Source organism: Magallana gigas, chromosome 7 (assembly GCF_963853765.1).
Source record: "Magallana gigas chromosome 7, xbMagGiga1.1, whole genome shotgun sequence".
In the NCBI taxonomy this organism is placed as follows: Eukaryota; Metazoa; Mollusca; class Bivalvia; order Ostreida; family Ostreidae; genus Magallana; species Magallana gigas.
Genome location: NC_088859.1, coordinates 51,019,177 through 51,042,743, shown reverse-complemented (window position 1 = coordinate 51,042,743; position 23,567 = coordinate 51,019,177). Strand labels below are relative to the sequence as shown.

At 32.6% G+C, this 23,567-nt stretch overlaps 1 protein-coding gene across 3 annotated transcripts; it reads right to left on the bottom strand.

Annotated features, from left to right (window-relative positions):
• Nucleotides 1–3,956: 3,956 nt before the first annotated feature.
• On the bottom strand, nucleotides 3,957–23,155 carry LOC105334598 (uncharacterized). Of its 3 annotated transcripts, none has more exons than XM_066066683.1 (11): nucleotides 21,496–23,155; nucleotides 17,196–17,381; nucleotides 16,917–17,029; nucleotides 15,917–16,094; nucleotides 15,761–15,826; nucleotides 14,898–15,008; nucleotides 11,748–11,873; nucleotides 11,195–11,318; nucleotides 8,882–8,980; nucleotides 5,096–5,164; nucleotides 3,957–4,619 (listed from the first exon to the last, which is right to left on the bottom strand). In XM_066066683.1, the coding sequence occupies exons 2-11, from the start codon at nucleotides 17,257–17,259 to the stop codon at nucleotides 4,355–4,357; spliced, it is 1,215 nt and encodes a 404-aa protein (XP_065922755.1). In that variant the 5' UTR covers nucleotides 17,260–17,381; nucleotides 21,496–23,155; the 3' UTR covers nucleotides 3,957–4,354. The 3 variants fall into 3 exon arrangements, with proteins under 3 accessions (XP_065922755.1, XP_065922754.1, XP_065922753.1); XM_066066681.1 differs by lacking the exon at nucleotides 21,496–23,155 and adding an exon at nucleotides 18,747–19,140 and having other exon boundaries at nucleotides 3,958–4,619; XM_066066682.1 differs by lacking the exons at nucleotides 8,882–8,980; nucleotides 21,496–23,155 and adding an exon at nucleotides 18,747–19,140.
• Between the last annotated feature and the right edge of the window lie 412 nt (nucleotides 23,156–23,567).

Genomic DNA, 23,567 nt, shown 5'->3' with positions numbered 1-23,567 from the left:
CCTGTTCAATTTTTAGAAACATTTCGATTACTGATTCACAGTTTGATGGAATTCATATGGGGTTTTCTCAGAATTCTTGTGGGAAAAGTTCGAGAATTCATATTATAAAAATGTGCGTTATTCAAATACAGATTAGAAACTACTTGCCATGCAAAATAACATATCGTTGATTTTAAAATTGATAATAATCGATAAAATCAGCTCCCGACAGTACTTCAGTACTTTGATTGATTATAGTGAAGATGTAGGTTAGTTCTAAACATTACAAAGGATGGGGGATGCATAAAAGTCTAACACTTTCTATTACTTATTAATCAAATATCAATTATATTGCATGACACGAAACTTGGAAAGGGAAACATTTTATAGAATAAGCGGTTAATCAGTGGCGGAGTATCAGTGGCGGAGTAAAGGAGGTCGCATCCGCCCCCCCCCCCCAACCCTAAAAAAATTATCAAAATAAAGTTAAATCATACTCCTTCTGGCAACGAAAATGTACAACTTGCGAGTCTTAATTATCTTTTTTATAACTTGGGGAATTTCTCTACATTAGACTGATTTCAATGGTGCAATATGAAGAAAACGCGTGTGTTCAATGGTGTAACTAAAAACCCCAGAAAAAAACATTTCGGTTACGCTGTTCTTGTGTTCAAGTATGACCAGTCACCCATATACCCACCTTTAAGTAATTGGTTATACTAACTAGTGTTTTAACGACTCTTCCATTGTTATTATAATATAAGCTGGTATATATAGTTATTTTTTATTAAAACTTCATTAATTTACATTGTCCCATTGAACTTTATTCTTAAACTGATTAATTTACAGTCATTTGAAAAAAAAATAAAAGGATATGTTTCTTGGATTTCTACAAGACAGAGGGATTTGATGACTGTAGGTCTTAAATCTACAAACCTTTAAAATATTACTTTAAGTATACCGGTAATCACGAGAAGAAATATCTCAAACGTCTATTTGAATATCAAAGAAATTTTACCATGGAACATCACCTACCTACGATCTTTATTATTTATTTCAAATTAAAACATCGAGAGCATAGACATGTCTAAGTATACTATACGTAAGGTGAAATGCATTGTTTAGCTTAACATTTGATTATTAACGCTCGAATATAGGGATGGTGGGTCCCGGTGACCCCACAGTCTGAAGTATTATATTAGTCAACATATAGGCTAGTATGTTTTCCTTAGTGTATACTTTCTGAGTGTGAAAATAAACGGATTTTCTCAGTATTTTTGTGATTTTCCCAAGTATATGTTTGTATTTTTTAATTAAACTCTTTCCTGTTTTTCCTAATACAGGAACTGCTCACTAAATATCTTAAGAGATATCCACTTGGGGCAGTGACTTTCCAGTTTTGTATTGGCGTCGTTTCTGACCTTTTCCTGGCATGTAAAATAACAAAATCGTTTAAAAGCCAGGAAAACTTAAGATATATCGAACTAAATTCTATGTTGAAATACTCTCTTCATATCCGTGTAAATTCTTACTTCTTTCTTTTATATTCATATCAGAGAGAGAGAGAGAGAGAGAGAGAGAGAGAGAGAGAGAGAGAGATTTGACATAAACACAATTTGATGCAGACACATCTCCATGCTTGCAGATGAAGAAGGTAATATGTACATGTAAATAATGTGTTACATTTTGTTGATAAATAATTAATCTGAATACATGTACAGTTTGCCTACATGCCAGGACTATTTACATGAATTACTGTTCTCTGTCTTTCTCCAGAGACGTAAAATTTCATCGATCGGCTTTTGGAGCATACTCCAAATAGTACTCAGCGGAGAATGTACTCCAAAACTTTTATAACCTCGGTTTTTAGAGTCGTACTCAGTGGAGCACATACTCGGAGTACGAGTACGAGTTGGAGTATGAGTATGGAAAAAGGTTTATAACCTCGGGGCCAGATTAAATCTATTCATTTAACAAATTTTTAAGGTATCCGATCCATATTTGGTCCAAATTTTTCCAACCTTGAATATTCATTATGTATTTAATAAATGATATTTAAATAAAGCATTTAGGAGTAGAAAAAGATTTACCGAGAGAAATTTTCAAAAATATTATTAACTAAGCAGTAATTAATAAATGAAGATTGCATTAAGGTCTATGGAGACAAGCACATTTTTTAAAATAAAAAAGTAATAACTACGAATATCAAAAAATGCTTTGGTGGAAAGATGTTTTTTATCATTAGGAATACAAACACTAATAAAAATAAATTTTATAACGTGTATATTTTTTTAGAATTAATTTTTATAGAATAAAAGCAAAGGGGACAACTCTTCAAATAAAGGAAAAGGTCATTAATTAGCACACATTCGACTCTTACATATTGTTACATAAATAGGAAAATTATGTCCAAGAATACTGAGTATTAAGCCCATACATATCTGTTATGCACCCAGATTCATTGAATCTGAGGCTATTATGGATCAGATGCCTTAAAAGAGCGGTCCCCATACAATTCGCCTCAATTTAAATCAGCCAGTACCGGAATTGCATGCTTCCAGACTTACTTTTTTGCTTACTGCGTCATCAAAAAGTGGTGTATAGAGCCACCTTAATTAAACAAATAGTAAAAGTTTGAATGTTTACTTGCCAACGCGGTGCTAAAATTTGTAAAATTATAAAGACTAGATAAAATTACAAGACGAGTCTGTGTTTATTCAACTGAATGTAAACTGGAAAGTATGGAAGGGTGGATTAATTGCAGAGCTGTCATTTTGTCATTTTATTGGGAGTCGATTTTAATCAACTCTCCTATGCACTTACTCGGGCAAACCGAAAGTGAAACAGTGTTTGGACCTAAGCACAAATCATCACCGCTGACAACACTTAGTTCCTGAAAATAATCGATAAATTCAGATGCAATGTATTCTGAAGCATTGTTTTTCAAGAAAACCTATTTATTGATACCATGAAAATAGTAAGATTTTAAATGGTACAATCAGTTTAGATATTTTTTAAAGTCGTATATATTCATACGCTAGACTTCAATGTACTAGTCTCGTTCAACCAGACGCTCGGCTGTCTTCGTTAATATCCGACAAAACAGAGAGTCTCTTTTGCTTGTCGGAGATAAACGGAGACAGTCGAGCGTTTGGTTAAACAAAACTAGAGTTCAATCTTGCCTGGATCCATACAATTTCTCAGAAATACAATTACTGATACTACTTGCCATGCAAAATCACATATCGCTGATTTTAAAATAAATGATAATCGATAAAATCAACTCCCTTCTTCTTCTTCTTTCTTCTTCCAATAAAGTGCAGGACTCGTTGGAGTATCATCGCACTTCGGCTTGTGTTCGGTGTGACAACAAGTGCATGTATATACAGTGCAGGTGAGATTAAAACTGGATAAAAGTTGGTGCTCTAACGTAAACTGCATGCCAGGACCTCCTGTCGGAATTCATCCAGGGAGGTACTGTCCACTGCTCTCTGTGGCAAGTTGTTCCAGATCCTGATACTATCTGGGAAGAAGGAATGCTTATATAATAAGGTCCTAGCATACGGAATCAGGAATCTGTTTGTGTGACCTCTGGATGTAGTCATCATTGGGTGTAGCTCAGTTGTTGGAATAGCTACTAGTCCATGCACTATCCCGTCAGTACTTCAGTACTTTGATTGAAGTTTAGTTGGCTGAACGATACACCTTTATACGGTCTTTGTGGTTTTAACAATACGACACAACTGTCCTATTGCTCAAGTAAACGAGATTCTCGCATTACGACTTTCCGTTCTTTGGGACGAGAACCAACCCTGATGGCCTTTAACATGGATGATCAGTAATATTGCACTTATTCACCTGTTGTTTTGAGGTTGAACAAATATCCATTTTTTATTATATTTTTTATACCTAAATATATAATTAAAAAAATTCATTTTGTTCGAGTAAAGAAAAAAGTAAATATTCATTCGCTTTACGTTAATATCGTGTTGGCTGTATTCCCCTGATCTTAAAAAAATGATGCAATGTTTAAAAAAACCCACAACATTACTAGAGATAATTATCTATTACAAAAATAACATGGTTAGGGATAACACAAAAGAACAATTTCACATAAATCAGACAAACCATCATACACACATAAATATTTGTGTCATCGATTTGCACGGTTTAATAAACGTAAAAATAAGAAGTAACTTTAAACGATATGCTCATTTGTCGACAAAGATCTTATTTAAACATTAAGTTATTGCAAATCTGTGTTGGATCAAAATTTCTATATCAAATCAACTATGGAATTCATGAAAGCCAGTGTTCATTAGAAACCATTGCCGTTATCTCAGTAACTAAGAAACGGTATCATTATCAAGTTGCTTCACATAAGTCCGTCAGGGTTTTTCTTATTCTTTATTTGTTTGCTTCGTGGGGTTTCGTCTTCACCACTGTCACTCTTCAGAAGTGTCCGCTTGCTCTCATTGTGTCCGAAAGGTGATTGAATCGTCGAGCCCGATGCTATTTCATACCGCTCGCTCGTAGACATTAAGCTTTGATGCGCGGTATGACCCTCGTTGTTTCTAGTCAGGTCGCTGAAATAAACTTTCTGCGATACAACCGTCTGTACTGGCTCAGAAAAAGGATATCTTTAAAAAATATGAAACTATTTCAGTAGGTAATTATACTTGAACATAATTTGTAGATATTTTTTTTCTTTGGTATACGTTCTATTAACGTACAAATACAAATATTTTACTGAGTTACAGTGCTAAAATTTGAGAGTGAGTTAAGAGAGCGAGCGAGAGAGAAAGAGAGAGAGAGAGAGAAAGAGAGAGAGAGAGAATTTTCATAACTCTGAATTTTTAAAGAACCAACAGACATATTAAACAGGCTAATGTTAACTTACTCACAGGAGTTCGTCATTTGAGAGAGAGAGAGAGAGAGAGAGAGAGAGAGAGAGAGAGAGAGAGAGAGAGAGAGGTCTGTTGATATAATAAATACAGAATGTCAATTTTATAATTAAATTTTTAAAGAACAGACTTTAGAAATAATGTGTTTATTTTTCGTCAAACTTTGTCATCTCTTTTATTGGTACGCAGTAATAGAATATGCTATATCGTACTGGTTTGTCGTAGACCAGTAACTGCTGCTTGGTGCCACTGTTTGATCCTCATTATACCTGGTCAGGTCCCTGTAATAAATATTATGAAAACTAAAAAAATCTACCAACAATATATATCAAACAGTGTAATGTTAACTTAATCACGTCATGAGAGAGAGAGAGAGAGAAAGAGAGAGAGAGAGTGTGTGTGTGTCCGTTGATGTTATAAACGTAAGATATAATTTTAACAAGTCTTTTATTTTCAAAGGATGGACTATAGAGGTAATATGCTTTCTATCGTCATATTGTCTTCTTTTTCATTGGTACACAGTAATACAATATGATATATCGTACCGGTTGGTCGTAGACCAGTTACTGCGATGTTTGATCTTTAAAAATATTTGTGGGGAGGGGGTCGTGAGATTAATATAAGATGTAAACGACTGGTGAAAGATATTGCAACGCTAATAAGACAATTTTCCTACTCTTTTAATAAAACATATTTAAATTTCATTCATCGTAGACAACATATAACAACAACTTTTACTTCAAAATATGATAACAATTACAACTAGAACTTCAACAAAAAAAATAAAGGCTTTTCGACAGCCCCATTATTCCTTTTTTATTTAAAATGTCAAAACAATTCATTCATAATCTATTTTCAAAATATCTGAACGCCTTGGTATAACCAGTTGCTTAGATAGGAACTTATGAGTAGTGCAATGTCAAAAGAAAGATAACTCCAGAACTTAACAAGTAGCTACACTTCTCATTTCCAGAAGAATCACTTTAAAGTAAGTATTTATTCTTGGGACACAAAACTTGGTATGTTTACAGTATTTATGCTCTTTTGTCTTAGAGCAAATAATTTTGAAATATAAACAAGTTGTGATCTTTAGGCCTTTCAAACCCCTATAAGGATCATAATTGTAAGATTGTACTCTTTATTCTAAACAATAAACCGAAAAGATTTTGGAAATCGGACAAAAAATAAAAAAGTTACAGCTAAAGGGCTGTTTTGAACGTTAGCCCCTGCAGATCCCATTTTTTTCAAGTTGTGTACCCAAAACCTTTTCCGGTCTGCGCATTATGTGTGTTATTATGCTAGTGAAATATTGTAATGATTACTTGAAAACTTTTTAAGAAAACGTGGAACGCGTGGTTTGAAAATAACATTGAAACTCCCATAGACGATTTTCATTAACTCATAAAACCGGAAGTAAGCGCTATTTTTTATTGAGACTTTGAGTGTATGTTAACTACTCCTACCGTAACAATATCAAGGCGTCACTTTAACTTTCTAAGGTCATTTAAAAAATGGGTTTTTTTTATCCCCCTTTTTTTGATGTTTGGGGTCTTATATCTAAAAAACGATAAGATATAGAAAAACGTTTTTCTTGACAAATTTGTATAGCTTAACAAGATACATCCTATTCTAAAATGTGAATGCTCTCAAAAAGTAAGCAAGATATTGCGTTTCATTCAATTTTCAGTATTTTCCTTGTGAAAACCGGAAATAACGGAACCGGAAATCCAAAACTTTACATACGCGTGTCATTAACAATTGCTTTAAGACTGTTGCATACATTTTTCAATATGTCTTTCCATTTTCAAAAAATCGCTGACACAAAACCTGTCGAGAATAATAATAAAACAAGAGGCCCGTGGGCCACATCGCTCACCTGAGGAACAATAGGTATGATAAAATCAGCTTAATGGAGTCATAATACAAACAATCTGGACAATGTACAATAATACATGTAGATCCTGTATAAAAAAAATCAATTTTTCCCGCTGGATATTCTTATGTTTATAATCATTAGTCCCTTTTCTTACAGGATGATTTTATAGTCATATCACATGTTGAGTATTGCAGTCCTCAAAAAGATCCTTTAAAATTGTTTATATATGGGATATTAGGCTACATCAAACTCTGAACCTTCTTGTGAGGCCGAAGAATTGTCCTGGAGCCAAAGTCTTAACAATTATAAAGAATCATCTGGCTGATTAGTTTCTGAGAAGAAGATTTTAAAAAATTTACTCTATATATTCCTATGTAAAACTTTAACACCCCCCCCCCAAAAGGGGCCTCACCCTACCCCCAGGAATCATGTTTTCACAACTGTGAATCTACACTACCCGAGGATACTTCCACACAAGTTTCAGCTTTCCTGGCAGATTAGTTTCTGAGAAGATGTTTAAATATTTACTCTATAAATTCCTATGTAAAACTTCGACCCCCCATTGTGCCCCACCCTACCCCCAGGGATCATGATTTTCACAACTGTGAATCTACACTGCCTGAGGATGCTTCCACACAAGTTTCAGCTTTCCTGGCTGATTAGTTTCTGAGAAAAAGATTTTCAAAGATTTACTCTATATATTCCTATGTAAAACTTCGATCCCTACTGTGGCCCCACCCTACCCCCGGGGGTCATGATTTTCACAACTTTAAATTTACACTACCTGAGGATGCTTCCACACAAGTTTCAGCTTTCCTGGCTGATTAGTTTCTGAGAAGAAGATTTTTAAAGATTTACTTTATATTCCAATGTAAAACTTTAACACACCCCCCCCCCCCAATGTGGCCTCACCCTACTCCCAGGGATCATGATTTTCACAACTTTGGATCTGCACTACCCGAAGATGCTTCCACATAAGTTTCAGTTTTCCTGGCTGATTAGTTTCTGAGAAGAAGATTTTTAAAGATTTACTCTATATATTCCTAGTTAAAACTTCGACCACCCCATTGTGGCCCCACCCAACCCCTGGGGGTCCTGATTTTCACAACATTGAATCTTTACTACCTGAGGATACTTCCACACAAGTTTCAGCTTTCCTGGCTGATTAGTTTCTGAGAAGAAGATTTTTAAAGATTTACTCTATATATCCTATGTAAAACCTCGACCCCCCCCCCCATTGTGGCCCCGCCCTACCCCCAGGGATCTTGAATTTCACAACTTTGAATTTACACTACCTGAGGATGCTTCCACACAAGTTTCAGCTTTCCTGGCTGATTAGTTTCTGAGAAGAAGATTTTTGAAAATTTCTCGAAATTTTTCATTAATTTCTAATTATCTCCCCTTGAAAACAAGTGTGGCCCTTAATTTTCACAACTTTGAATCCCCTTCGCCTAAGGATAATTTGAGGCAAGTTTGGTTGAAATTAGCCCAGTAGTTCTTGAGAAGATGTTGAAAATGTGAAAAGTTTACGGACAGACGGACAGATAGACAGACGGACAGACGGACGACAGACAAAATGTGATCAGAATAGCTCACTTGAGCTTTCAGCTCAGGTGAGCTAAAAAGACGAAAACAATAGGTCTATTCGACCGAAAGTCGAAAAGCCCTAATAAAAAAAGTTATAGTAATAATAATTTTACTGGTAATAGTGATCAATGTGATAATCATATAGTTACAAATATGGTGTTAAGGCCATATGTATATGTACTTGATACATGTATGTGTACTGGTAATTTACATCATTACATATTTAGCATAACTGTTCTCCTATCTTATGTTACATATCATCTGTAGGTATATTGCTTTATTAAGTTGTTTCATTATTGCCTCAGCTTGTTACTATCATACATTGATATTAAGCATACATTCTGATACTATTTCAAAGCGGTAAAATCTAAAAACTGTTAAATATTTGTTAATATTTGACGAATTTCTAATTGAATTATCAATTCTGTTAAGAAAAAGGTATGAGTTACACGGAAGTAAAGGATAGAAATATTTTAAGGTATGATATATATAAATCACAATGAAACGTAAGATTGGTTTCTCGAAATTGTGTTACATGATGTCTTGATGTCTGCTGGGTTGACGCCTCGTTAATTCGATCATATGAATATTCCAAGGTGAAAACATTCTAGGATGTTGCACATGTTCAGCATATCTATGATTAAAAATAAAAACACCACGATATCAATTGGCATTGAATGTGCCAACTAGTTGAACACGACTTTGCTTTTTTACACTTCTGTAACACACAAGAAAAACAAGAAAAACCCAACATAAACAGGGGTCCAGGGGCCACATCGCTTACCTGAGAAACGAAAACAATACCTGATCAAATATGATTTAAGGTATCAATTCCAATATTTTTAAATAATTCAGTGAAGTATGCTTTCTGAAAATATATTTTTAATTTTTTACGATTTTTCTTTTTTATTCTCTTTTAAAAATTAAGCCCAAATGTGGTCCTACCGTTCCCTCGGGAAACATGATTTAAACAAACTTGAATCTAAAATACTTGAAAATGCCCCCACACAAGGTTCAGCTTTTCTAACCCAATTTTTAATGATAAGAAGATTTTAAAAGAATTTTTTCAATTTATTTTTGTTGACCCCAACCTACCCTCGGGGATCATGACCTTAACAAACTTAAATCATTCCTACATAAGGATGCTTCTACAGAAGTTTCGGGTTTCAAGACGATTTTACGAAAAACTTTCAATGTAAAAATTTGATCTGTCATTGTTTTCAATTTTTTTTCCACTGGGGAACGCATATCTACACTATCAGAGGATGCTTCCACAAAACTGTCAGCTGTTACGCCCACATTGTTCTGAAAAGTATATTTAAAAAGATATTTTTTTTATTTATTCCATCCGTCTGATGTGCCACCCTACCACAGGGTATCATGATTTGAACAAACTTTAATTTAAACTATACTTAAAGATGCTTTAACATAAGTTTCAGATTTTCTGGATATTGAGAAGAGGTTTTTCAAGTTTTTTTTATATTTAAATCTATGTTAAAATATAATCTAATTTTTCTGGCATAAACTTACTCCTGGGGATCATGATTTGAGCAAACTCTCAATCTACACTACCAGATAATGTTCCACACATGTTTCTGCTTTTCTAGCTAATTGGTTTTTAGAAAGAAGATTTCAATCTTTGTTTTATTCCGATGAAAGAAGAATGTACGGTTTCTTTCAATATTTGCCCAAAGTTCAAAGGATGTTTAAATTTCATGAAAATGCACATATACCACCTTGAACACCTGTGTATGTAAAGTACCAAGTTATACACTTTTATCCTGTTTTCAAGAAAAGAATAATGACTTCATCCTTTTGTCATATTTCTTAAAATGCAGTCACAAAATAGTTTTCTAAAGAGAAAAATGTGCCCGGAGCCGTGGCCCACAACGAAATTAATATATTTTATGTAATATAACATGATCAAGTTATAACGTAAATTTTATTGTGGGCGACGGCTGCAGATATAGTTTTAAGTTTTAAGAAAATTAGGGGAAAATCACTATTTATGACATCACAATTACCCTTGTGAAAGTCTAATCGGGTAACATTATATATTCTTAAAAAGGCCGACTTTAGGTTTCATTGCGCATGTTTTTGTGCATTCTAGTTTAATACAGTGGATTTATACTTCTTATGAAATTTTTTCGATATCATTTATAAAATTGAACACAATACACAAAGTACAAATAATATTTTGTAGAATTTTTTTTAAGGAAATTATTATTTTTAAAACGACATTTCCGTTGATTTGAACATATTTTATTGTGTATTTACACAAGAGGATTTGAAACAAGCTCTTACAACTTTTCCTCTCCTAAAATCGTTATCCTACTATCATTTTGAATTGTGTGATTTGCTAGTAGTACGAGTTTCGTTATATTTGCTAATTCACTAGAGAATAGGTGAAATTATTGTTTACAAGAACACAGGGCATATATTTACTAGAGTGATATTTTTTATATGCTGAGTGTGATTTCTTTGTTTATTCATAGCATCAAAATTTATGTATTTTTTCTTTGTATTTCCAGTTAATCACATCAAGTCACATCACATCATGTCATAAATCAGCATACTAACTTTTCAATTATTGAATAAAGATATGCATTAGCAACAAGTTGCCTCTTCATTGATGGTAGTCAGTACATAGTCGGATTAAAAAATTTAATTAAGAAAACTCTCAAAATACCAAATCATTACAAGGCGTAATAGAGAGTCAGAAAGTAATTCCAGATAGCATGCTGAATTTCAAGGTATCATAAAGAACTAAGATATTCCCCATCTTATAAGAAAAATAACATTTAAAAAAATTGCACACAAAACGCGGTAAATATATAAAGAATCCTACCTTTGTGTTTGCATATAAACACGGTGACGTCCTCGTTTAAATAGTGCTGCAATTGTAAATACTACTAATCCTAGTATAAGAATAGGAAATAATATGCCAAACGGAAATTCCAAGGAGGAGATACCTATGAAGAAAGATACATAACATCCCATTATGCCATCAACAATATTATACAAAAATTAATATGGTAAAACTTTCTCATGTTGTTTTAAAATTATAGAACGCATGTTTTCTTTGAAAGAGTAAGCATATTGACTTTTTTATGACACAATACGTAAAATTTTTCTGTTTTTATTATCATGAGAAAAATTTTTAAAATGTTCAACTAAATTGCCAACAAAAAAATATAAAAGCTACAAGTTCGTCCGACAGGCGTTTTGCAATTTACACGTTTATGTTCATCCATATACATAAGTGTAGATATTCTTTATTATAAAAAATGATTACGTAATGCACATAATTGTCCTTTTTACGTGTACACGTAGGCCTTCACGTTAGTCTGTTTAATCTCTTTAATATGTCACTACTAGTAAGCATGAAACAATAATTTTACCATATGTTTTTCGACAAATGGCGGAGAGTCTGTCATCACATGGTCTTAAAACAATGTCATATTTCTTCTTATTCATTGTTTCCCTCACACTGACACATGCAGTTTCTTTCCGATTAGAGTCAGTTTCTGAATAAAAAAATAAATAGATATCCTATTTAACAAGTCCAAGTGCAGAACGAGAAGAGAGGTGTAGGTCCCTGTTTGTAGGTGTGTAAAATTTCCCACTTTCAAATTTGATGGTTTGACTATATGCAATATCTGCATAATTTTTGTGATCGGCTTCGGCCGATCACTGTTGTGTCCATATGAGGCATCCGGCAAATGCTTCCACGTGCACACACATTCCGCTTGCATAAGTAGTTCTTTTAAAAACTTTTAAAAGTTTGGTTTAGTATTTATATAACATTTTACTCAGTTTTATTTCAATTCATTTACCTTAAGAGATGCAAACATACATAAAATACAGTTCGACCTGTTAATTCAAGAATGCACATTTTGTCTCACGCGTAAGAATTTCGATCGAAAAATTCATTCAGTAATGCAGTTGACCTCGATGAACTGACGTCAATCATAAGAAGATGCTCCATGAACTGACCTCGATCTATTGATGTTGCATAACATACATGTAGTAGCTAGGAAGACGGCTTGATTTAAAAACAAGGTTACGTTATAATGCGACCTCAATAGCAAGTTATGATGACATTCAATGTTTTTCAGTCGCATTAAATTATTTTAATACAACTCTTTCTTTGTATACGTGTTAATACTCTTTGAGGAGCCCTACTCAGTATTCTGAAGAAGAAGAAGATACATTAACATTTAATAATTACGTTAAAAATATAAAACTAGACAAGGAGTTTACGAACGGCTTTCCCCAAATTTATTTCAAAATTAAATTTGTTGACGGTTTATAATGATGAAATTATGGTGTACAGATTCAAAAAAATATTCTATATTTTGTAAATATACAGTACTTTTTAAATTATTTTACATCAAACTGATCATGTTGATTGCTTCTAGCTATCAATATATCATTATTGATGATCATTCCTTTAAAAGGAATACTTGTTTCCTTTTAATTTAGTTCAAAGTGTCATATTGTTTATCTCCTACCAACTCATATACTAACCTGCTTACTGTATATATGCAAGCACAATTATCTTAAAATTGGATCGATATGACAGTAAAGTATGCCTATTGCTAGTATAAATACTAGTATTTATATAATCTCTATATACAAAAAAAAAATAATAAAAACAGATCATATGCCAATGAGGCAGGTATCGCAGTCTATAATGAAATAGCTAGTACACGCAATACAGATGTTTGATCCACCTCTAAATTTATCGCGGGAGATATAGCGTGAGCGTACTGTGACGTCATCCATGATATTTTTTTCTTTGTTTACGTATCTCGATTCAATATAAAGGTATGGAAGTATGTAATAAATCTCCTGCTCGCCAAAGCTTTTGCGGTACTCAAACCTCAAGTCACCGTAAATCACGAGTTAAATGTCGGCCATTTTTGGCATAGCATCACGTGTAAAAACATTAGAGAGCATTATGGGACGTAGACAAAAAATTTTGTTTGATGAATCTGTAGGTTTAGCTCGTTCTTTTTCCCGCGCACGCTGGTTCTTAGAACTCGCATTGCTATTATATAAGAAATAAACAACGTTTTTTCGTGAACATGGCGTTATGAATAGCAATTGCTCTGCTGGCATATTCCATGATGCGCGCTAGCAAATCATGGAAAATATGCCAGCGGAGCAGTTGCTATTCATAATGCTATGTTCACTAAATAATCGTTGTTTATTACTTATATTTGCATTTTACCACTCGAAAATACCCTGCATTAACCTAAACCTTGACATTTACGTTATAGCTGTTCCATCAAAAATAAACGTTCAGACTGTAATGTATTTTTTTACTCCACATAGATTTGTTAACAAAATCAATGATATGTTATAACAGTAATTCCTTTAAAATGTTAATATAAGACATGTTTTAAATACATCAATTTTAGGGAGTTGGAGAAAAACACATGATGTATCGTATAGTGGTTTAACGAGGCCGAGTACAGAACGAGTACGCACGCTTTAGCGCAGCGTTTCATTTGTATTATGCAATAATAAATAACATTTGTAATCGATTTAAATTAAATATGATTAAAACTAAAATACCTTGTACTTTATTTTAAACTTCAGATAATTTATATTAAACACCACATATTTTTTTTATTAGAAATATTCACTATATATATGTTTAAAAATGAATATAGAATTGTGAAGAATTCACTTCCTGAAGGTCTTTGGGGCAATTGCGCATACACACAGAGCAATTGCAATTATAGAGAAATGATTGCACTCCTCGATATGGGCTTACAGTGGGAAAGAACAATGGGTATGCAAATTTTTTTGTGGAGTAAACATAAATGTCTCAAAGTATTAGCATTTTTGGGCTCGGGTCGAAAACGTGAAGAAGGTTCATCAAACCTGGCCCTCTGTCACGTTTTCTTAACCCGCCTAAATATAGCTTAATTCATATATTTCAAGACAGTAACCATGTATTTAATATGTGATGTTATACATTTATTTAAAACTTAAATGTGTCTGCATGAATGTTTTAATAATGCTATAAAGATCACCATTTCCGTCTTTGTGAAATAAAAAGATAGCCATTATCTGGAAAACTGGGAAATCGGGCATACAAAAAACAACTTTGATAAGACCCCTGGAACAAACCAGGAGGTAAATAAAGGTTTTTATATTTGACCATTTGAAGCCTTTAAGCAATAACTTTAATATGTAGAACAGAAAAAGAAATCCCTAGGGCAGAAGTTTAAAAAAATGTGCAAAATTGATACATTTGATACATTTAAAGTAAAATCCCATAGGGTCCTATATTGATTAACAAACTTTGAGATGACCGCTTAAACAAACGGTGTGGTAAATGTTTTATTTTATTTTATCTTAAAATAATTATATCAGTAGAAGTTCATGTAAAAATAAATCAATAAAAAATATAGGGCAGAACAAATTAGACCCGGCTTCTTTAGACAACCAAATCGAAAAAAAACTGAATAGTTTTTCTTTTATCTTTATATACATACTTGAAAGGCATCATTGTAGTGCCGTGGGTATCCCCTTACCTTCAGCCCACCTGATAATTCGCCGGCGTACAAAGGGGGTGCACTGTAAAGACCCGTTATTCGATGTCAACCCCCCAATGATGGCCTCGGTCCATGTGCGCATGGAACTGTCTAAGAAAATCAAATTGTTAGTAAATTTGACGCTAGATTTCCTATGGCGTGTGTATAAAAAAAAATATAGCGGGGTGTATATAATTTTTAAAAAAGATTATTCATATAATGCGAGATCTGATTGGTTAACAAGACGAATGTAAATTTCCGTACAACCTTCAGGAGCTGGGTGTAAATACTTCTTGTTTACATCTTTGGTCAAAATAATGTAAAGGTAAATGAAGAAAATGAATAAATAAATTGTCAAAATCCCTATTTCTTAATATTTTAGCCAATGGTTTTCAGCACAATTTAAATTTATATTAATTTTTGGTTCATTGTATCAAACCTATTTTACTGGTAAAACAATAAAATTTTAAAATTTGTATAACATAGGAAATAAATTCGTTATCTAGGTCAAACCAAAGGTTTCTAAAAAACCTCGTTTGTACATTCCACAATCCTGACAATTAATTATGATATGATCTGTCTCAAGTTTCTGCTTCCAGTACTCTTGTGTTTTCTTGATAAATACACACACTTGTCAGAGAAAAACAATCGAAATCAATACATGACAAGCGTGTTAAATGCAAAATCCCAATAGACGTTTTTAAGTTTCTTGAAACCTGCGATAGAGGAAAGTTTCATAACATATTTTTTTTTTTACTTTTTCGTTTTACTGAATGAATGTAGTTTCATATTGTACGTATTTTAATGCTTTTGGAGTCTTTTATTTTCTGAAATTGTTGATCAAATTAAACCGTATGTTGTACCTGTTGAGTAACATGGGTGGGAGCTGTACCCAGTACTAGTGTTCATCAGACATCCGTCAGAATTGTCTATAATAAATACCTTACACCATGAGGAACCAATTAAATTTATTCATATAGCAAAGTAAATATAGATTAAAGCAAAAATAAATTCAAAACCTTTTATTTTGAGGGTGCCGTCAACAATATCGTACATCGCAAGGGGATAATTTATGTCAAAATATCCCTGCGCACTGCGTTTCATGACGTCAGTGTAATCGATAGTATACGTCGTTAGTTCACATGTTTCATTTAGTTGCCTATCTTTCAACTTCCAGGAACAGAAGCAACGCGTATTCTATAAAAAAGAATTGATTATTACTTAACATAAAATGATGTTGAATCAACTATTGTTCATTTATTTGAAAGGAGAGAACATTTTGAATCATTATAAAAGAAATCAACTATCCTTTTAGTTTACTGATTTATTTCATGGAGAATTTTTTATTTTCTGAAAGTTTCTTTAAGTAATAAACAGTAATTTAAAAAGTTCACCGAAATATGTAGTTGATTGGTCACGTGATCAAATCCTGTCAAGCCCAAAGGGCTTCTCAGTAAATTTGAGCACGTTCCAACCAACTTCATATACCGTTGAACTATTTAACATTGCTGTTCATTACTAACTAGAATATTTACGTTTGAGAAAGACAAATCGTTCAGAACTGTTAAAATTACCATTTTTGTATCTTTACAATAATCTAAGCGACAAGCAATAAGCGCGTGCTATGATCATTGTGACGTCATGAAAAGGTTCATACAGAATTGAACGTTTTCGTTAATCCATGGGTTCATATCGGGAAACATATTTGCATATGTAAATATTGAGGGATTAACGTTATTTCATGATAACATGATTTTTATTATAAAAATGGCTTTCTATTTATATGTTCTGTCAAACTACTTGGCTATGAAAATTGTCTACCAACATTCTAGTTTAACACGCATATTCACTTTTTCTATAGTCAAAAATTTTACAATATGTGTTTTATCGCTTTAAGAAGCCTGGATGTTCAATTAACGCATTACCCATCATATCAACATTAAAAGTCACGTGTACTTAGCTGTATCAAACCTCAGTTATCTTATACATGCGATGAAAATAACCATTTGATGTACTTACACTGACTCCAAATTTGCTCTTACACTGTAAGTAACAATCAGCTACCGGACCAATGACAGAAGAGCGGCTTTTGAACAAAGAACCAAAATATTCCGATGAATAAACGTAGCATCCTGAAAACGTAAGGGAGATAAAACTGATTAGTCATAACAATTGATACACCGATTAACGCCACAAACATCAAGTACATTGTACATGAGTGTCATAGTTCTCTCTCTCTCTCTCTCTCTCTCTCTCTCTCTCTCTCATAATGGACGTTTCATTTCTTGTTGTATTTACCCAAGAACTTTAACCACGGAGTATAGGTGGCCGTGGCTCCTACCCAGTGAAGACTGTCATCCATATTTACTGGATGTGGAATATCTTGGAAGCTGTCTATATAATTGGGAGCCTTGTCGGAGCCATACAGGGTACAATACCGAGAAGCATTCTTCCATGTCCTTTTGGTCTGTTCTATGAAAATATCTAAGAGAGAACTCCATTTATATTTTATTCCTTTTAGATTTTTGTGAATTGAAACTATTAATTAAACTAAGATTTGTTGTAGCACATTTAGTAAAAGGTGATAAGGTTCATTACATTTAAACCATATATCGCAATAAAAAGCAGGACAATATCAATATAATTTATTTAATTAGATTGATATATATGTGCTGTAAAGTGTTAAACTGGTATCTAAAGGAGCTTCAGAATATTACTGTACAAGATTGCTTCACTTATGACAAATGAATGTCTTTTAACATTAATGAAAATTATGGTAGCATATCTCTGCCCCTTGTGTGCAAGTTTTTTTTCTATCACATATGGCGATATGCAAGTAAGTTTTGTCATAATGCAATATAACTATGTTGACATGCAAAAAAAATTGCAATCCTACAAAAATTATAAAAAAAATCCCAAAATTAATCTCAAATATGGCCCATATGTAACATGCAGGATGCTCGATGCTATTTATGTATGTCGATATGCAACTAATTTATGTTAACATGTAAGAAAAATATGCTGACACGCAATTTATTTCTGTCACCATTCAACTTAGTTATGTTCACATGCTACTTATTTATGCCAACATGCAGCTTAGGTATGCTGACATGCGAGATAAATATGCCGGGATATAACTGAGTTATGTTGACATGCAAAACTCTTGGAATTTTGATATAAGAAATAAAAAACCAAGATGACAAGTATTCTAATATTATGTTAATTACTTAAACTACGATAAGAATAAAAAAAAAGTTTTGATTATATTGAAATTTATATCATTCTTATTTGAATAAACATATTTGGATTGTGCAGTAAGCATAACCTATATCAACTTTGTCCTCAACTAATATGTCAAGGGTAATACTAATAAGTAAAGACCCCTCGTATAAGGTTGTTTACCATAATGGTAATACTAATAAGTAAAGACCCCTCGTATAAGGTGGTTTACCATAATGGTAATACTAATAAGTAAAGACCCCTCGTATAAGGTGATTTACCATAATGGTAATACTAATAAGTAAAGACCTCTCGTATAAGGTGGTTTACCATAATGGTAATACTAATAAGTAAAGACCCCTCGTATAAGGTGGTTTACCATAATGGTAATACTAATAAGTAAAGACCCTTCGTATAAGGTGGTTTACCATAATGGTAATACTTATAAGTAAAGACCTCTCGTATAAGGTGATTTACCAAAATGGTAATACTAATAAGTAAAGACCTCTCGTATAAGGTTATTTACCTTAATGGTAATACTAATAAGTAAAGACCTCTCGTATAAGGTGATTTACCATAATGGTAATACTACATGTAATAAGTAAAGACCCCTCGTATAAGGTGATTTACCATTACTGCTCAATCCATAAGTAAGATGATGCTGTTGGTACAGAAAAATGAGCAGTAATACAACACATTCCCCCAGTTTTCCTAAATCCATCATAGCAAGGTATTGAAGTATCCGTCTGTGATTAAAAAAATCAAAGAGTTTTTTCTTTATCAACATCAAATTATACACACATTAGCCGATAAAAATTATGTTTGGGATACTTATTTGATACTTATTTGTCCGTGTTTAATTTTTTACATTTACAACCTAAGTACAACCCTAAGTGTGTCTCTGGAATTAAAATTTTAATTTATTTGAGTGAATTTACGGTAGTACATCCATCCATAGCTATCATATTTTATATCTAATAGATTGGAAGTTTGATAACTAAATTTGATTACTACTGATTTAAATGGGTTTATTAATTAATAAAGTTTTAATTTTAAAATTTTTAAAAGTTTTGAATAAGTGCTGTTGGTTAATTTAGCACTTTTATGTCTTGTGATGGTATTAAACATACCATCAAAATTCAAGGACTTTTTAACACGGAAAAGATTTTCTGAGCGGAGGATTTGTTTGTTAACGAATTCAAAGTGTAAACGAACGTTACCACGGCCAGTTCTTTCTCAGACATACCTGTTTGTTATAATTTAACGCGTAACTAAAATCCGTAAAAATCACATTAGTAAAAATTGTCCGTTATACCCGTTCGCTTTTGTATTTTTTTTTGCAGCAGTTTTGGTTAGTTTTTGGCTCAGCAATGTTTACTTTGCACAAGATGGCCACATACAACAATTAAATGAAATGTAAAGGAAGTATATGTCAAGTGATTTGACTATAAATCGTTAAAGCTAGGCATCATTAATGGGCATTCAATTCATACGGCTATTGTATCTTTTAAACAAAGTGCACTTATCTAACAATAGTGGTTAGAAGAAACTAAACAATTTTATTTATTTATCCTCAAAAGTTTTATATAAATTATGTCAAATTCAATTTTATCGTTAATCGCAATTTTTTAAGAATACTTTCTCGGCAAGTTATACTTGGGTATATCCGTCTAAATATTTTTAGAATCGGTAGGACAACAAAGTAGTGCCTTTAAGCAAAATAGTCCCTATACTTGCAGGGTGTATATACATTTATTGGGACATTTTAAATCAGAATGCCTGACACATGTCAGAAAAGAGGATTTTCAATTTTAAAAACAAGTGTCAAAATTAAATTATCATTTGAAAAAAAAATTGAAATTGTTTGATGTACACCCTTTCCAAAACTGAGAAATTCCCTACTTTTACTTTCATTTTCAGAGTTTTTCAATACAGACGCATTCTGCCAAAAAAAGAATCTGACTTCAAACCACGAAATTTTAACAGGAAAGAGACAATTTTATGAGCTTTCATTCAAGAGGTCCCTCGTTGCTGAACGAAAATTAGGGCCGGAGCTATGAACCCTAACGTTAACATTATCGCCTATGGAAAATGCATTAGTGGACTATACCCACGTATGAATAGTTAATTTTGCGAAATTTAATCCTCAGAATCTGTTTAAGATTATGACCTTAAACTCATATCTGACTCTAACTTATATATCTGCTGGGCCCTAGAACGACCCCTCACGTTCATTTTAACCTCATTACAACTGTAATTAACTTATATTAATATATCTATATCATTAATACCGAGCGCAGCGAGAGGCGGGCCAACCCCGCCTCGCGAAGCGAGTATTAATGGTAACACGTATATATAAAAAATCATTGAAAAATGAAAGTTGAATCAGTGGTACTAAGGCCAAAAGAAATTTCTTTCAGCCATGGGCGCCGCCATATCGGCAGTCATGTTGTTTTTAAAAAGTTAATTCGATCATTATTGGACCGGTACTTATCGATGTTTGTTGCCCCTAAACTCGATTAAAATGTTCCAGTATTTAAATAGAAGGTAATTTGAATCAAAAGAAATAAAAGTGGACACGGGATAAGTTTCAATGGTGCTTCAGTCAAGAAACACGACTAGTTCAATGTATGTCTTACCAAATTATCGAATGGAAAATAAAAACATTAATATCAAGGAACTGGTCTTTTAGATACTGAATAAAGTATTCAATTTTATTACCTCGGCATTTATATGAATTAAATTGATAAACAATGAAAGAAGAAATTAAAAGAAGTTCGGAATAACGTAACTCTCTTCGGCTATTTCCGAAGACAAAACGTGTATTACGTTTGAAACATGACGTCATAATGTAGACTGAGCACGCGACGTTTCGTTAAACTTTGGCTAATGCTTTGAGCAGGCAACCAGGCGGATCCTACTGTGTGCATTTCAAATAAATTTTATTCTACAAAAATCAAACTGCACTGTGTAAAATCTGCACTCGGTCCAACGGTCACACCGTTTACATATTATTTGTGTCTAACAGTACAAACGTGAAATCTATATTATAAGCTTTCTTGATTGATTTTTTTTCTATTTTATTATTATTTTCTTCATTTTCTTATTTTTTATAATTTGAGGAGAATATCTAACATTTTGAAATGCTGAACTCTTCAAAGCAAGGAAAGACTGTAAAATGTTTTTGTTTGTTAAATTCATAACTGCTATAAACATTGATTAGCCATTATGCAAAATATAAACATAAGTAAGCACATCAAAACATTTGTTTAGAATGTTTAATTACCCTTTTTATACCTTTACGCAAGTTAGTGTAAGAAAATACGTTTTGAAAATAACAATGCATTGTTTTAATTTTGAATTTAAAATATTAACTCACCCGTCAGCGTCTTCAGCTACACTGAAACGATGATAGTGTCTCTCAAGAAGAGCGGCACATTCACCATGTATTCACAATTTATATTAGGTATTGAGTAAAACAATAACATCCTTAACAATAGTTGTCAAGTGTGAAACAAGTTTATTCCTGGAGATGAGTCCAGCCACATGAATGTAATGGAACAGGAAGACAGTTTCCCTCTAGACTTCAATCATATACTTCACACCAGATATTTACAGACAGAGTTTACAGAATTCAGACTATTATATTTATGTGTTGTTTTTATTAGTGTTATAATCTTGATTTCATAACATAGAGGTTTGTTTTATATACTTATTTTAACTACAAACCACTACGGAAGCGGCTCGGGTCCTACCCTTGTTGTGTTCAACTTATGATTTGTCCTTTTTTATTGAATTGTAACATAAAGATTAATATAACCTCCAAGTATGCAAATATATTGAATTGTAGCTTACAATTTCTACAGAAATAAAATCACCTAAATAATTTTTACCAGTTATATTGCTATCTGCGTTATCGACCTCACAAAATATGAAGTTTGTAATGTTTATTTAGGAATGTGGTTACATTATATTGAGATAGAAAGAACAAAATAAAAGCTTTAAAATCATGTCGATATCAATTTACTTTCATTTCTGGGAAACCTATTGCAAAAATATTGTTATCGATTGAGTTTCGCCGGTGCGGGTGTTCTGATGGTTCATTTACGTAAATTCACTCTGAATCTAGCTGTAGACGGCAACTATAGACTATTTGACGGTTTGATTTGAATAAAAACCAAAGAACAATAATTATTTGGTATCAAAATCAAAATTGTATCAAAAATTTGTGACGCACCATCAGAACTCCCGCCCCCACGAAATTCAATCGAAAACAATACTTTTGCAATATGGTCCAAAGAAATTAAAATATATTTATGTCAATATGCCTACAATGTATAGATTTTCATTGTTCTATGTCAACATTTTTATCTCGATATGACTAAAAACCGTTTTTTATTTACAAGTATAATTCTTAACTCCGTATTTTGTTAAGTCTATATAGCAGATGGCAAGAAAACTATTTAAATACAATAAGATTATTTAAATTATGTAAACTCATTTCAATACAATGCAAAATATTTGCATAAATAAAACGACATAATATTTTATATGTTGATAAGACGATAAAAAGTATGATAATGTATAATTTATATTACAACAGGTTTAGGCCCTGATGCGCTTCCGTACATAACACGCACAGTTTGCAAACATTACAATCTCTTATTGATCATTATATATATTTTAAATGCTCTCTGTATCTATCTATCTATCTATCTATCTATCTATCTATCTATCTATCTATCAGGAAAAATACTTATACGTCGCCAAGTAGTCTTTGTTCAGAAAAGAAAGATTATTGTTTGAACCACCCCTTTGCAACAAACAACAACCGTTTTAAATTCGTTTTAATCATTTAAATTTTGAACGATAGAAAAGCTGTCAATGTGACAGCAAACCGGGTTATCTTTTGTGTGAACAGTATCTATAATTCTTTTGTCAACCCTGAATTGATTATGACTACCTTTCCAGAGAAAAGGGTACTCTATATGCAAAACTTTGCAAAAAATGACTAAGTTCAACAGTTGGTATTTTTAAATTAATCATTAGAATTCTTTTGTCAACCCTGAATTGATTATGACTACCTATCCAGAGAAAAGGGTACTCTATATGCAAAACTTTGCCAAAAATGACTAAGTTCAACAGTTGGTATTTTTAAATTAATCATTAGAAATCATAATCCTAGCAATACCTAGTCAAAAGTTTTAATGTAAATTTTGTGCCAGCATCTCCTTAAGCTTTTAATGTTTTGAGTTGAATCGTTCTATGGATTAAGTATCATAAAGCGTTCTCAAAAATCAAAACCACGAACTAATAAACATGTATAGCATGTTCATTTTTAAGGACACATGGTACATGTATATCATCTATTGACCAGGTTTGCAAAAGGAAAACTCCAGTTATTCAAATGGTGATATTGACGGGCGGGTGGCTGCCAAGAGGGCACTTTCC

Bases quoted from the DNA above. Each gene is read 5' to 3' on its own strand.
- LOC105334598 (XM_066066681.1), bottom strand. From the start codon at position 18,903: ATGTTGATAAAGAAAAAACTCTTTGATTTTTTTAATCACAGACGGATA. The intron at 11,319-11,747 runs GTAAAATTATTG...CTTTCTTCATAG, and splicing joins CATTTGTCGAAAAACATATG to GTATCTCCTCCTTGGAATTT. The intron at 4,620-5,095 runs GTACGATATAGC...TATTTTTTAAAG, and splicing joins TACTGGTCTACGACAAACCA to ATATCCTTTTTCTGAGCCAG.